This window comes from Balaenoptera physalus (assembly GCF_965194825.1).
Source record: "Balaenoptera physalus genome assembly, chromosome: 18".
NCBI classification, from domain to species: Eukaryota; Metazoa; Chordata; class Mammalia; order Artiodactyla; family Balaenopteridae; genus Balaenoptera; species Balaenoptera physalus.
Genome location: NC_138899.1, coordinates 57,845,558 through 57,862,299, shown reverse-complemented (window position 1 = coordinate 57,862,299; position 16,742 = coordinate 57,845,558). Strand labels below are relative to the sequence as shown.

Genomic DNA, 16,742 nt, shown 5'->3' with positions numbered 1-16,742 from the left:
GGTGTTAAAAATGGTGAGATGTGAGTGTGTTTTAAAAGTATGGTGGTGTGGTAGCTCCTTCTGGTCAAAACTCTCATGATACTTAGCCTCATAGGGGCTACAATGTGTCTGCTATAGTTGGTGCCAGCATCTCATGGAGAGGATGATAGAACACTTGGGAACTTATGATCTACAAAACATAACCAATGCCACTGCCATTTTTTAAACCAAAGATATATGATATTGCAAATAGTGTCCAGAGACTACTATAATGCATAACAAACAAAGCAGGCATACAAAATCATGAAACTGGCTTAAATGTTCATCTAAAAATATACATAGAATGAAAAGTAAGGATACTCTACACATATACAAATATGTGAGGCATTCCAAACAAAACATAAAATTCCAAATAAAACGAGCAACAGAAATCAGTGAAATGAATACAGAACCTCCTAAGAAAAGTACTTAAAGGGTAATCCTTATTAGAATATGAAATTTCTGGCATGTAACTGAAAACAGTGTTGTGACTTGATGGTCATACCTGCCTTTGATATGTAGGCTCAGTGGTGCCAGAGGCTCCTCAACAAGGGCCGGGAGTGATGGGGAAGATGGGAGTCAACTCCAAGGGGCCACTTCATTCCAGGTCCTTTAAAAAAGCAAAATAAATTATTCAGCTAGTTGAAGACCATTATATTCCCCATCATTTTTATTTTCCAACTTTTTTCTTGCTGTGTTTGTGGTGATATCCTGTCATTTCTTCCAGAATATCTTTTTTTTTTATTTTATAAATTTATTTATTTATTTTTTGTATTTCTGGCTGTGTTGGGTCTTTGTTGCTGTGCGCAGGCTTTCTCTAGTTGCGGTGAGCGGGGGCTACTCTTTGTTGCAGTGCGCGGGCTTCTCATTGCGGTGGCTTCTCTTGTTGCGGAGCACAGGCTTTAGGTGCGCGGGCTTCAGTAGTTGTGGCACATGGGCTCAGTAGTTGTGGCTCGTGGGCTCTAGAGCACAGGCTCAGTAGTTGTGGCACACGGGCTTAGCTGCTCCATGGCATGTGGGATCTTCCCGGGCCAGGGCTCGAACCCGTGTCCCCTGCATTGGCAGGTGGATTCTTAACCACTGTGCCACCAGGGAAGCCCTCTTCCAGAATATCTCTTAAATCTGTTTCTTCAATTATACAATTAACTGAATTCTAACTCCCATTCTGAGTTCCTCGATTTCATTTAATTTGGTTTTTTTTCCCTTATGTCTTTGTTGCACAAGGTAACTTATTATAGCAATTGTGTATGGAAATCATATTATGAAATATGTACTAATTGTCGTTGCTGTAATTTGACCCTTTTGAGTGCTACCCTCCTCCCCAAAGTGGTCAATTTCTTACTCATTCATAATTTCATCCAGCATACAATACAAATGACTGTGTCACTGAGCTGTTTTGTGCATAGTACGTAGTAATTAAATTGTTGAAAGAAATAATGTAAGTTACCAATTTAGTTATTAAGCTACTATATAAGCAATAAAGAAACCATGAAACATTTTTATCCCTTGGTGTTTAAAAAATTTTTTTTCTTTTGACAAAGGCCTCATATTGAAATCTACAATTAAAGAAGCAATGTTACAGTAAGATTCTAGCAATTAGCATGTGGAAACTAAATCTGGTATACACTCATGTTGTATTTTCAGTAATGTCTGTTAAATCATATGAAGTGTTTCTGTGATCTTTTAATTTATTCCTAGGTCCTGAGGTACTTAGATACTGAGGGGAGTGTTATGAAATCAGTGTAGATACGATTTACTTTAAAATAACTTTTAGTGAATTTTAAATAGTGTTTTATAAAGTTTGGTGTATATATTTAGAATGTAAAAACCATTAAAAGTAGAACATTTTACAAAGAGAATGCTCAACAGATTAGAAAATCAGATCTGGGATTTAATTTTCAGGTTGAGCAGTTATTTTAAACAGTGAAAATAAAGCTTTTTATTTCTTAATCTTGTTTTTCTTCTGGAGTTAGACAAATATTGATACATACATATTTTCTGGTTACTAATTAAACATATTTTTTTAACATAAATTATTTCCCTTTACTTGCTGAAGCTTTCAGTAAAATGAATCATGAGTGTATAGATAATTCCATCACTAGGGACTTCAATAAGGGTAGAATACATAAGGATATTTACCTTCTTTTTGCTTCTCTCCCTTTTTGATCAGTCTGTTGTTGTTAGAAAATGTCCCCTGGAGGCATTTCCTGGCTGGTAGAGTCTGTTACTCCTTATCACTTCAGTGGTTTACCTTAAGAAAACAAGAAGAATCATGTTTATGGTAGGAAGATACAGAAAATAACACATTTGAATAAACCTACCTAGGGAGACAAAAGACCTGTATGCAGAAAACTGTAAGACACTGATGAAAGAAATTAAAGATGATACCAACAGATGGAGAGATATGCCATGTTCTTGGATTGGAAGAATCAATATTGTGAAAATGACTATACTACCAAAAGCAATCTACAGATTCAGTGCAATACCTATCAAATTACCAATGGCATTTTTTACAGAACTAGAACAAAAAAATATTAAAATTTGTATGGAGACATAAAAGACCCCGAATAGACAAAGCAGTCTTGAGGGAAAAAAGTGGAGCTGGAGGAATCAGACTCCCTGACTTCAGACTATACTACAAAGCTACAGTAATCAAGACAATATGGTACTGGCACAAAAACAGAAATATAGATCAATGGGACAAGATAGAAAGCCTAGAGATAAACCCACACACCTATGGTCAACTAATCTATGACAAAGGAGGCAAGGATATACAATGGAGAAAAGACAGTCTCTTCAATAAGTGGTGCTGGGAAAACTGGACAGCTACATGTAAAAGAATGAAATTAGAACACTCCCTGACACCATACACAAAAATAAACTCAAAATGGATTAGAGACCTAAATGTAAGACTGGACACTATAAAACTCTTAGAGGAAAACATAGGAAGAAGACTCTTTGACATAAATCACAGCAAGATCTTTTCTGATCCACCTCCTAGAGTAATGGAAATAAAAACAAAAATAAACAAATGGGACCTAATGAAACTTCAAAGCTTTTGCATAGCAAAGGAAACCATAAACAAGACGAAAAGACAATCCTCAGAATGGGAGAAAATATTTGCAAATGAATCTACAGACAAAGGATTAATTTGAAAAATATATAAACAGCTCATGCAGCTCAATATTAAAAAAACAAACAACCCAATCCAAAAATGGGCAGAAGACCTAAATAGACATTTCTCCAAAGAAGACATACAGATGGTCAAGAAGCACATGAAAAGCTGCTCAACATCACTAATTATTAGAGAAATGCAAATCAAAACTACAATGAGGTATCACCTCACACCAGTTAGAATGGGCATCATCAGAAAATCTACAAACAACAAATGCTGGAGAGGGTGTGGAGGAAAGGGAACCCTCTTGCACTGTTGGTGGGCATGTAAATTGATACAGCCACTATGGAGAACAGTAGGGAGGTTCCTTAAAAAAGTAAAAATAGAATTACCATATGATCCAGCAATCCCACTACTGGGCGTATACCCAGAGAAAACCATAATTCAAAAAGAGTCATGTACCAAAATGTTCATTGCACCTCTGTTTACAACAGCCAGGTCATGGAAGCAACCTAAATGCCCATCGACAGATGAATGGATAAAGAAGATGTGGTACATATATACAATGGAATATTATGCAGCCATAAAAAGGAACGAAATTGGGTCATTTGTTGAGACGTGGATGGATCTAGAGACTGTCATACAGAGTGAAGTAAGTCAGAAAGAGAAAAGCAAATATTGTATATTAACGCATATATGTGGAACCTAGAAAAATGGTACAGATGAACAGGTTTGCAGGGCAGAAATTGAGACACAGATGTAGAGAACAAACGTATGGACACCAAGGGGGGAAGCGGCGGGGGGGTGGGCATGGTGGTGTGATGAATTGTGCGATTGGGATTGACATGTATACACTGATGTGTATAAAACTGATGACTAATAAGAACCTGCTGTATAAAAAAATAAATAAAATAAAATTCAAAAAAAAAAAAGAATCATGTTTATGGTAGGAAGATACAGAAAATAACACATTTGTATCATTGTGTCTATTCATGTGTTTGTTCATTCCATTCATTCAACAAGGATTTATTGAACACCTGCTGTGGAGTAATTGGAAAGTAGATTCTCTAGGTTAAGTTGAGGTGACAGCACATTGATCCTGCCCTGTATGTCCCTGACTTTCACATTCTTACATTACGCTGGTCTCTGGGGACAGTAGGTTCTTCCTTAAGTTTAACTTCTCAGTATTTTACATTTGACTCAATTCCCTCTTCTAGAAATTTATTTACAATTCCCTTTCCAACCTATGCCTTCAGTATATTCTCCACTGACTACTACATTTTTTGTCAACAAACATGCTGACTCTTGCCATTCTAAATAAAGAAGCCAACCAACTCCTTCCTTGATTCTGCTATCCTCAGAGCTAACACCTTTTCTGCTTCTACCAAAAAAAAAAAAAAAAAAAAAAGACAAAGGTAATATTACTGTAATCACACCTTTATAGCCCACTTTGTCCTTAATGCTTTATGTTCTGGTTTATATTCATAAATATTCTTACTGCAACTGCTTTCTAAAGGTAAAATCCCTTCTGAACATTCAATTCAGTGGTCTTTTTGAAATCCCTCTATCCCTGTAACTCTGACACTATTTAACACCATATTAAGCTTTCCTTTTCTGGCTTTTTTTTTTTTTTTTTTTTTTTACTTTATTATTCTGGTTGATCTGTCTCAGAGTAATCCATCCCAGTATTCATTCATCCATCCATCCATCCATCCATCCATCCATCCATCCATCCATCCTCTCAACAAACATGTACTGAGCTCATATTATGTACTGAGTCTTCTGCAAGATGCTGGAGCTCCAATTAGAAACAGGATAGACAAGGTCCCTGCTCTCCTGAATTTTACTTTTTCATGGAGAAGATGGACAATTAAAAGGAGAAAAATAAAAAACATTGCACTTTTATTTTATAGTGATTAATCACTTGGTAGTAATTAATGCTACACAAGAAAATATTGTGTTGTGATAACTTCAGAGTGGTGTATCAAATATTGTCAATTGCCTAATTCTCTCCTAAAACCCTGTTTTTTTCCTTCATGTATTCATCCTACTTAGCATGGCCTGTGTTTCCGAGAATTCAGAAGAAATCAGTCCAGGGATCCATTTGCAAATGGTCTAACTGATCAAGGAAATTCTATTCTACTTAACTATGATTGGTTCAGCCATTGATATGGGAAGTAGTTCCAACCAATGAGACTTATGAGAAGCCTGCCTTTCAGTACAGATTTTTATTAATATGTAATATACTACTCTTCCCATTTAGTGATTTTTGGCTTTATGTTTTTGGTCTTTTAATTTTGTCTGATTCTAATATATTTTTCTGCCATCCTTCTTGTTAGAACTTATGTGGCAATTTCTTTTTCCATCACTTAATATTAACCCCTGTGTGTCACTTGGCTTAAATTAGATTTCTAGTGACAAAAATGGCTTTTTCTTTTACCCAATTTTGTAGTCTCTTTTAATATATTCTCATTTATTGTGATTGCTAGTGTATTTGCACATATTCTTGCTACAGAATTTACTTTTTTTTCTAATATTTTATCAGAGTATAATTACTTTACAGTGTTGTGTTAGTTTCTGCTGTATAACAAAGCGAATCAGCTATATGCATATGTATATCCCCATATGCCCTCCCTCTTGCGTCTCCCTCCCACCCTCCTTATCCCACCCCTCCAGGTGGTCACAAAGCACTGAGCTGATCTCCTTGTGCTATGCAGCTGCTTCCCACTAGCTATTTTACATTTGGTAGTGTATATATGTCCATGCCACTCTCTCACTTCGTCCCAGCTTACCCTTCCCCCTCCCCTTGTCCTCAAGTCCATTCTCTACGTCTGTGTCTTTATTCCTGTCCTGCCCCTAGGTTCATGAGAACCTTTTTTTTTTTTTCCGATTCCATATATATGTGTTAGCATACGGTATTTGTTTTTCTCTTTCTGACTTACTTCACTCTGTATGACAGACTCTAGGTCCATCCACCTCACTACAAATAACACAATTTCATTTCTTTTTATGGCTGAGTAATATTCCATTATATATATGCGTGCCACACTTCTTTATCCATTCATCTGCCGATGGACACTGAGGTTGCTTCCATGTCCTGGCTATTGTAAACAGTGCTGCAGTGAACATTGTGGTACATGACTCTTTTTGAATTATGGTTTTGTCAGGGTATATGCCCAGTAGTGGGACTGCTGGGTCATATGGTAGTTCTATTTTTAGTTTTTTAAGGAACCTCCCTACTGTTCTCCATAGTGGCTGTATCAATTTACATGCCCACCAACAGTGCAAGAGGGTTCCCTTTCCTCCACACCCTCTCCAGCATTTGTTGTTTGTAGATTTTCTGATGATGCCCATTCTAACTGGTGTGAGGTGATACCTCATTGTAGTTTTGATTTGCATTTCTCTAATGATTAGTGATGTTGAGCATCTTTTCATGAGTTTGTTGGCAATCTGTATATCTTCTTCGGAGAAATGTCTATTTAGGTCTTCTGCCCATTTTTGGATTGGGTTGTTTGTTTTTTTGATATTGAGCTTCATGAGCTGCTTATATATTTTGGAGATTAATCCTTTGTCAGTTGCTTCGTTTGCAAATATTTTCTCCCATTCTGAGGATTGTCTTTTTGTCTTTTTTTTATGGTTTCCTTTGCTGTGCAAAAGCTTTTAAGTTTCATTAGGCCCCATTTGTTTATTTTTATTTCTATTTCTCCAGGAGGTGGGTCAAAAAGGATCTTGCTGTGATTTATGTCATAGAGTGTTCTGCCTGTGTTTTCCTCTAAGAGTTTGATAGTGTCTGGCCTTACATTTAGGTCTTTAATCCATTTTGAGTTTATTTTTGTGTATGGTGTTAGGTGGTGTTCTAATTTCATTCTTTTACATGTAGCTGTCCAGTTTTCCCAGCCACTTATTGAGGAGGCTGTCTTTTCTCCATTGTATACTCTTGCCTCCTTTGTCAAATATAAGGTGACCATATGTTCGTGGGTTTATCTCTGGGCTTTCTATCCTGTTCCATTGATCTATATTTCTGTTTTTGTGCCAGTACCATACTGTCTTGATTACTGTAGCTTTGTAGTATAGTCTGAAGTCTGGGAGCCTGATTCCTCCAGCTCCATTTTTTTTTTCTCAAGATTTCTTTGGCTATTCAGGGTCTTCTGTGTTTCCATGCAAAGTGTGAAGTTTTTTGTTCTAATTTTCTGAAAAATGCCATTGGTAGTTTGATAGAGATTGCATTGAATTTGTAGATTGCTTTGGGTAGTACAGTCATTTTCACAGTATTGATTCTTCCAATCCAAGAACATGGTATATCTCTCCATCTGTTTGTATTATCTTTAACTTCTTTCATCAGTGTCTTATAGTTTTCTGCATACAGGTCTTTTATCTCCTTAGGTAGGTTTATTCCTAGGTATTTTATTCTTTTTGTTGCAGTGGTAAATGGGAGGGTTTCCTTAATGTCTTTTTCAGATTTTTCATCATTAGTGTGTAGGAATACAAGAGATTTCTGTGCATTAATTTTGTATCCTGCTACTTTACCAAATTTATTGATTAGCTGTAGTAGTTTTCTGGTAGCATCTTTAGGATTCTCTATGTATAGTATCATGTCATCTGCAAACAGTGACAGTTTTACTTCTTCTTTTCCAATTTGAATACCTTTTATTTCTTTTTCTTCTCTGATTGCCGTGGCTAAAACTTCCAAAACTATGTTGAATAACAGTGGTGAGAGTGGGCAACCTTGTCTTGTACCTGATTTTAGAGGAAATGGTTTCAGTTTTTCATCATTGAGAATGATGTTGGCTGTGGCTTTGTCATATATGGCTTTAATTATGTTGAGGTAAGTCCCCTCTATGCCTACTTTCTGGAGGGTTTTTATCATAAATGGGTGTTGAATTTTGTCACAACTTTTTTCTACATATATTGAGATGATCATATTGTATTTCTCCTTCAGTTTGTTAATATGGTGTATCGCATTGATTGATTGGCATATATTGAAGAATCACTGCATTCCTGGGATAAACCCCACTTTATCATAGTGTATGATCCTTTCAATGTGCTGTTGGATTCTGTTTGCTAGTGTTTTGTTGAGGATTGTTGCATCTATGTTCATCAGTGTTATTGGCCTATAGTTTTCTTTCTTTGTGACATCTTTGTCTGGTTTTGTATCAGGGTGATGGTGGCCTCGTAGAATAAGTTTGGGAGTGTTTGTCCCTCTGCTATATTTTGGAAGAGTTTGAGAAGGATAGGTGTTAGCTCTTCTCTAAATGTTTGATAGAATTCGCCTCTGAAGCCATCCGGTCCTGGGTTTTTGTTTGTTGGAAGATTTTTAATTACAGTCTCAATTTCAGTGCTTGTGACTGGTCTGTTTATACTTTCTATTTCTTCCTGGTTCTGTCTCAGAAGGCTGTGCTTTTCTTAGAATTTGTCCATTTCTTCCAGGTTGTCCACTTTATTGGCATATAGTTGCTTGTAGTAATCTGTCATGATCCTTTGTATTTCTGCAGTGTCAGTTGTGACTTCTCCTTTTTCATTTCTAATTCTGTTGATTTGAGCCTTCTCCCTTTTTTTCTTGATGAGTCTGGCTAATGGTTTATCAATTTTGTTTATCTTCTCAAAGAACCAGCTTTTAGTTTTATTGATCTTTGCTATCGTTTCCTTCATTACTTTTTCATTTATTTCAGATCTGATCTTCATGATTTCTTTCCTTCTGCTAACTTTGGGTTTTTTGTTTTTTGTTCTTTCTCTAATTGCGTTAGGTTGTTTGAGATGTTTCTTGTTTCTTGTGGTAGGATTGTATTGCTATAAACTTACCTCTTAGAACTGCTTTTGCTGCATCCCATAGGTTTTGGGTCGTCGTGTTTTCACTGTCATTTGTTTCTAGGTATTTTTTATTTCTTGTTTGATTTCTTCAGTGATCTCTAGGTTATTTAGTAGCGTATTGCTTAGCTTCCATGTGTTTGTACTTTTTACAGTTTTTTTCCTGTAATTGATATCTAGTCTCATAGAGTTCTGGTCAGAAAAGATACTTGATACGATTTCAATTTTCTTAAATTTAACAAGGCTTGATTTGTGACCCAAGATATGGTCTATCCTGGAGAATGTTCCATGAGCCCTTGAGAGGAAAGTGTATTCTGTTGTTTTTGGATGGTGTGTCCTATAAATATCAATTAAGTCCATCTTGTTTAATGTGTCATTTAAAGTTTGTGTTTCCTCATTTATTTTCATTTTGGATGATCTGTCCATTGGTGAAAGTTGGGTGTTAAAGTCCCCTCCTACGATTGTGTTACTATTGATTTCCCCTTCTATGGATGTTAGCATCTGCCTTATGTATTGAGGTGCTCCTGTGTTGGGTGCATAAATATTTACAATTGTTCTATCTTCTTCTTGGTTTGATCCCTTGATCATTATATAGTGTCCCTGTTTGTCTCTTATAATAGTCTTTATTTTAAAGTCTATTTTGTCCGATATGAGAATTTCTACTCCAGCTTTCTTTTGATTTCCTTTTGCATGGAATATCTTTTTCCATCCCCTCACTTTCAGTCTGTATGGGTCCCTAGGTCTGAAGTGGGTAGACAGCATATGTATGGGTCTTGTTTATGTATCCATTCAGCCAGTCTGTGTCTTTTGGTTGGAGCTTTTAATCCATTTACATTTAAGGTAATTATCCATATGTATGTTCCTATTACCATTTTCTTAATTGCTTTGGGTTTGTTTTTGTAGGTCTTTTCCTTCTCTTGTATTTCCTCTCTAGAGAAGTTCCTTTAGCATTTGTTGTAAAGCTGGTTTGGTGGTGCTGAATTCTCTTAGCTCTTGCTTGTCTGTAAAGGTTTTAATATCTCTGTAGAATCTGAATGAGATTCTTGCTGGGTAGGGTAATCTTCATTGTTGGTTGTTCCCTTTCATCACTTTAAATATGTCCTGCCACTCCCTTCTGGCTTGCAGAGTTTCTGCTGAACAATCAGCTGTTAACGTTATGGGGATTCCCGTGTATGTTATTTGTTGCTTTTCCTTTGCTGCTTTTAACATTTTTTCTTTTTATTTAATTTTTGATAGTTTGATTAATATGTGTCTCGGTGTGTGTCTCTTTGGGTTTATCCTTATGGGACTCTCTGTGCTTCCTGGACTTCACTGACTATTTCCTTTTCCATGTTAGGGAAGTTTTCGACTATAACTGTTCAAATATTTTCTCAGACCCTTTCTTTTTGTCTTCTTCTCCTGGGACCCCTATAATTCGAATGTTGGTGTGTTTAATGTTGTCCCAGAGGTCTCTGAGACTGTCCTCAATTCTTTTCATTCTTTTTTATTTTTCTTTTATTCTGCTCCCTGGAAGTTATTTCCACCCTTTTATCTTCCAGGTCACTTATCCATTCTTCTGCCTCAGTTATTCTGTTATTGATTCCTTCTAGAGTATTTTTAATTTCAGTTATTGTGTTGTTCATTGCTGTTTGTTTGCTCTTTAGTTCTTCTAGATCCTCGTTAGATGTTTCTTGTATTTTCTCCATTATGTTTCTGAGATTTGGATCATCTTTACTATCATTACTCTGAATTCTTTTTCAGGTAGGTTGCCTAATTGTCTTCATTTATTTGGTCTTGTAGGTTTTTACGCTGCTGCTTCTTCTGTAACGTATCTTTTTGTCATTTAATTTTTTTTTTTTTTTTTTGATGGGTGATGCTGTATTCCTGTATTACTGGTTGTTTGGCCTGAGACGTCCAGCACTGGAGTTTGCAGGCAGTTGGATAGAGCTGGGTCTTGGTGCTGAGATGAGGACCTCCGGGAGGCCTCACTCCGATTGATATTCCCTGGTTTCTGAGGTTCTCTGTTAGTCCAGCAATTTGGACTTGGATCTCCCACCACAGGAGCTTGGGCCCAACCTCCGGCCTGGGAACCAAGATCCTGCAAGCCTCATGGTGTGGTTAAAAAAAAAAAAAAAAAAAAAAAAAAAATTAGAAAGAAAGAAAAAAAGGAGCAGTACAATATCAAAGAATTAAAATACAAAATAAAATTAGAAAGATAAAAAATATATTAGGAAAAATAAAACTATAATTGAAACAATTACAACAAGGTAAAATAAAACCACAACAGAAAAAAGAAAAAAAAAAAAAACGGGGGAGGGAAAACATGCCAAAAGGAGAGTACAATAACAAAGTATAAAGAATTAAATAAAATTAGACAAGTAAAAGATTTATTAGGAAAAATAAAAATATAAACGAATCAGCAACGATGAATCAACAAGGTAAAACAGAACCCCAATCTAAAAGAGGAAAAAAAAAAAAAAAGAAGCCTTCGCTATGGGGGTGGAGTTTAGGTGGGGGATGGAACTTAGGCAGGGGTGGGGTTTTGGGTGGGGTGGGACCTAGGCGGGTGGGGGGGTGACATTTTAGTGGGGGGCAGGGCCTAGTCGGGGTGACATTGAAGCATGGGGCAGGGCCTCTGCTTAGGACCTGCACGTAAGGGGAAAGGCCAGATGTCGAAAGGAGGGCTTCTGGAGTGTGGAGTTCCGGAGTTTGCAGGTAGGGCGCTGAATGAGGTTGTGTGGGTGGGGTTTAGCCCCAGCGCATTGGAGGGGGTCTCAGAGTGTAGAGGTGGGGCCCTGGGGGGTGTGTAGGGGCGGGGCTTGGGCTCTGCACGGCAGGAGGGAGGCTCTGAGGGCAGAGGATTAGGCCTGGGAGCCCAACAGGCTTCCTGGTGACTAGTGGACAGGGAGAGCACTGCCCCCGTTCCCTTCCATTCCTTCGTGCCCCTCCCCTACCATGTCCCCCAGGGTCTACCCCGTCACCACTGGACCCCTAACTGTGGGTGGGTCCCGCTGGGTGCAGTAACTCCTCCCCTCCCCCAGCCACCCCTCAGGGGTGCCGGTCCTGGAGGTCTGGCCTTTACTTTTGCTCCCCCTTCCCTCCCTCCCACTCCCTCAGGACCTGTGTGGCTGGAGGAGGCATAGGTGGGCAGAGGATCAGGCCCAGGATCTCAGCATGTTCCTGGGGGCCCAATTGGGCAGTGGAAACCTGGCCACACTCCCTTTTGATCCTCTGCCCTCCCAATGGTTCCCCAATTTACCCCTTTGGGCGTGGGATGCCTTTCCCTCCCCCAGCCGCCCCTCATCCCGTCCCACCTCCACTTCTCCTCCCCCTTCACTCCCTCCATGCCCCACGTCCTATCCGGTTGCTGGGGGTTCCTCCTGTCCCCTTAGATGTCTGTGGTACCCCACCGGTGCCTGGTAGGTGCCCTAGTTGTGAGGAGATTCGAACACTGCGTCCTCCTAGTACGCCATCTTTACTTTGCTCCTCCTACATAATTTACTTTTTAACTACATTTTCTTTCTTGCTTTCTGTTTTTTATTTCCTTGACTCTGAATTTTCTGTTGCATTTATTTATTTTTCCTCTTTTCTCTCCTCTCCTTTCCTCCCCATCGTAAGAAATTTCACAGTGTTTTTGTTTTAAATTTTGTATGACATTTGGTTGGCCTATTTAAGCTGAAAATATAAGTCTCACTCCAGTTCAGGGAAATTTCTATTTTCCTTTCACATTTCTTCCCCTGTATTGTCTCTTCTCTCCATTTCTGGGTTATGTATCAAGTGGCTTTCGGAAATTCTAGATCTGTTCTCTCTCTTAATCGTTTTTCTTATACTTCCTGTCTCTTTGGCCTTTTCTGTTGCATTCTGGAAGAAACCTTGAGCTAGATCATCGTGCTCACTATGTTACTTCATAAGTGTCCATTCTGCTTATTTGGCACATGCATCAAATTTGTTTACCAAGGTCGCTGACTTACTTTTTCATAGCCACGTTCTGCTTTATAAGTGCAGTAGTCTTTCTGATCTCTTCATTGATGCTAATTATACAACCATTAAAATTTTCTATTTACTATTTTAGCAGTACTTTTTTTCCTTTCCATTTTAAGTTTTATCTTGTGTAGTTTTCTTCTCGAATGTTTGGTGATTCTTGGTTATCTCCTCATGTTTCTTTGGGCACATGGCCAAGTGAGATATACAGGAGCCTGTCTTCTGCATGTGGCAGCCTCTTGTTCTCCTAAAGTCAGCAGGTATTGGGACATTGTCCTGTTTCTCTGAGCTCAGACACCCTTCCTCCATTCACTGTTACCCAAGGGGCTGTGTCAGTGCTTGCTGCTATGTACGCAAGCGTGGGAGGGGAAGAGCCCACTGCCAAGCTCATCTCAGTGTAGTTCTCCAACTGGTCATCTTCATGACTGCCTCCCAGAGCTCCTTCAGAAACACAGCTAACTCAGCCCTGGTTTATCCTGCATGCTTGTTTCTCCATATAATTTATTTTGTCTCCTTTCTACCTTCTAGGAATTCAGAATTTTTTTTCTGATAGGCTGAGTGCACTTACTGATTTTGCATGATTATTGATTTTATATAGTCATTTGGAAAGTAAAAACAAACCAAAAAATGAGAACATACTTAAATTATTCAATGACAGAAAATTATCATAGAATACATTAGAAATCATGGAGAGAGAACTTTATGGGGAATGCATTCAAAGCTGTACCCTGAGATGCTCTACTCAGAGAAAGAAAAATCATAACTTTAAATCCAATCAGTACTCAAAACAGAAATGAATTAAGTATCCAGCCTAAGAATTTAGAACAAGAACAATAAACTATACTGAAGGAAGTAATTAAGAACAGAAATTAATAACAAAACTTCAAGAAACAGCTGTTATAAAAATCCAACAGCTTGTTCTTTGATAAGGTCAACAAAGTGAACAGATCTCTGGTAAGTCTAATGAAGAAGAGATTAGTAAAAATGCACAACTGCATTTCTACTGTTTCTACACAACAGTAGAAATGAGGGGCTAGAACCACAGTTTTAGAAAAGATTAAGTTTATATTACTATAGATAATACTATACTAATGAATTGAATATGTGGATTAAGTGAATGGTTTTATGAGAAAATATAAAATTCTAAAATGATTCAAAGAATTAAAATAAAAAAAAATTAAAAAGTGAGTGATTTCTAAAATTTTCTGAGAATTACTTCTCCTTAACAAGCTAAACTTGGATAATTTTCCAGGCAAGTTCATTAGAATTTTCAAGGAACAGATTTTTTTCCTATGTTCTACGAATTGTTTCAGAGAAAGGAAAAAGATGAAATAATTTAGAATTAGAATTAATATTATTTAACTATCATCCCCATGATGTCACAACCTTTTAAAGGGAGCAGACACACACACACACACACACACACACACACACAGATTTATAGAGATTAACATCTGAAAGAAAATTCTAACTAATGGGATTTTTTTTTCTCTTAAATAATTTACCAAGACATAGTAAGGTTTTTTCTCAGAATGCAAAGATGACTAGCTATATATTATAACTTTTAATATCATATCACTGCAAATATGATATGTCATGAGAGAAAAAGAATTTGACTACCTCTGTAGTTGTAAAAAATGGGCATTGGTAAGTTAAAATCTATCAATTAAAGAAAACATAGTGAGCTAGAAATAAAATTTTTTCTCTTAATATACATATAGTCTTCCAAAGCAATAACCAACATTAATGTCAGTGGGAAAATATTAGAATAGTGAACAACATAAGGGTATTTGCAAACCCTACCACTAACCAGTGTTGTTCTGCAAATTCTAACCTAGAGCTTCTCAATGTTATTTGACAAAAAACTCTTTTTAGTGAAGGGGAAAAAACCTTCAGTTTTGCATGGAACAAGGTTTGTGACTTGTTTTAGTCAACTTGATAAGACAAAAATAAAAAAAGGAGTTTGTCTAATTATTGGAAATAAGTAATTTATAGATGACAGCAATCTGCCCGTACAACCCGAGAATCAACTGAAAAATGCTTAGAACAAATGGAGTTAGAGTTGGTTATAAAACATTTATATAAGAATCAACAACTTCCTCAAATATTAGCAAAAAATTAATTAGAAAATAGGGGATAAAAAGATCTCATCAAAAAGCAACTATGGGGACTTCCCTGGTGGCAGAGAGGTTAAAAATCCACCTGCCAATGCAGGGGACACGGGTTCAAGCCCTAGTTCGGGAAGATCCCACATGCCATGGAGCAACTAAGCCCACGTGCCACATCTACTGAGCCTGTGCACCACATCTGCTGAAGCCCGCATGCTTAGAACCCGTGCTCTGCAACGAGGGAAGCCAATGCAATGAGAAGCCTGTGCACCGCAACGAAGAGTAGCCCCAACTCACTGCAGCTAGAGAAAGCCCACGCACAGCAACGAAGACCCAACGCAGCCAAAAGTAAAATAAATAAATAAATAAAATAAAATAAAATAAGATTTAAAAAGCAACTATGTAAAAAATTGCTCAATCCATAAAAAAAAAAAAAAAAACCCACCCAAATGCCCCAAACCTAAAAAACCCCTCAGAAAACGTGAGAACTTTCCTGTGATCCATTAAAGTCAATTTGAATAAAGTAGAGATGGCTGATGCCCCTGAGTGGTAAAATCAATACTGTAATAACTACAGTTCTATCCAAATTAATTAGAGAGTTAAATGGAATTCCAATAAATATCTCAATGGAATTTGATGTAGTTTGAAAAACTATATCTACACTTCAACTGGGAGAATAAGCACAAGATTAAACAAGAAGTTTTATAAAAATACAGATAATAATTTGTGTGTTTGCTGGGGCAAGGAGGGCTTACACTATTAGCTATTAAAAAACATTACAGACTCCCTTGTACTGCTGCTGGTAAAAGGGGAACTGAAGGGCTATCTGATGATACGAAATTCTAAAGAGTTTCCTAAATATAAAAGTATTAGATCTAAAAGGTATACATCTATTCTGAGGAAATAATCAGAGATGCACACAAGTTGTTTATATAAGAATGTTTATTTTTAAAATCATCTTAATGGAAAACTTGAAACAATTTGTTCAGCAGTAGAGGATTTGAAGATTTTGAAGTTTGGAATACAGTGCATCAATCACTACTGTGTTTTAATGACGTAGCAATATGCTCACCTACATGAAACTGAAAAAAGGGAAGATTATAAAATAGAGTCTGGGTGAGTTTTGAAGCCCACCTCTTCTTCTTATGGTACTTTGTGTGTGGATTACTTCGTCTCTCTAAACCTCATCTGTTATGGATAATAGTGATGTTATTTACCTCATGACATTGTTTCTAAGATTACGTGAGAGAGAGCACGTGGAGAGTTTATCCTAATGCCTGGCATGTGGAAAGCCTGTAAATGTGACTCGAGGTGGTGATAAGCAGTTATAATTTCTGTATGTATGTAAATCAAGAAATGAAGGAAATATACTGACATGTTAAAGGAGCTTATCTCTGGGTGGAGGGTTTTTATGAGTGATTATTATGTTTTCCTTCATAGTTTTTGTACTTTCTACATTTTCGACAATGTATAAGTAAATTTTATAAGAAAAAAAATTTTTTAAGTTAGAAAGAAATTTAATTTCTTAAAAAATTTTTTAAGTTAGAAGAAATTTAATAGGAAGTATTTATGGGTGGGAGATAGAGAGCTGTGTGATTCAATGACTATTGTAGCTGAAAGTCTACAATAGTAGACTTTTCAGAAAGCTGAAAGTTTCTTTGTATTAAAATGATAGAATTAACAATAACTAGTAAGAAAGGAGTACACATTATTAATGCTATTTTTTCACTCTCCTA

At 37.0% G+C, this 16,742-nt stretch overlaps 1 protein-coding gene and 1 long non-coding RNA gene across 8 annotated transcripts in view; one reads left to right on the top strand and one right to left on the bottom strand.

Annotated features, from left to right (window-relative positions):
- The window catches only part of LOC309647782, a 36,033-nt gene extending 34,331 nt beyond the window's left edge, over positions 1–1,702 (bottom strand). The window contains exon 1 of the long non-coding RNA XR_014256290.1: positions 524–1,702. This is a non-coding gene — a long non-coding RNA (uncharacterized lncRNA). The remainder of the gene's footprint in view (positions 1–523) is intronic.
- EPSTI1 (epithelial stromal interaction 1) overlaps positions 1–16,742 on the top strand; it is a 112,379-nt gene that overhangs the window by 64,879 nt on the left and 30,758 nt on the right. Inside the window, exon 9 of one of the 7 annotated variants that reach the window (XM_082435408.1) lies at positions 2,189–4,065. The exons of the other annotated variants lie outside the window; for them this stretch is intronic. Coding sequence (XP_082291534.1) covers positions 2,189–2,236 — 48 coding nt within the window. The 3' untranslated portion in view covers positions 2,237–4,065. Of the gene's footprint in view, positions 1–2,188; positions 4,066–16,742 lie in introns of those variants that run through there. 7 annotated transcript variants of the gene reach the window in all.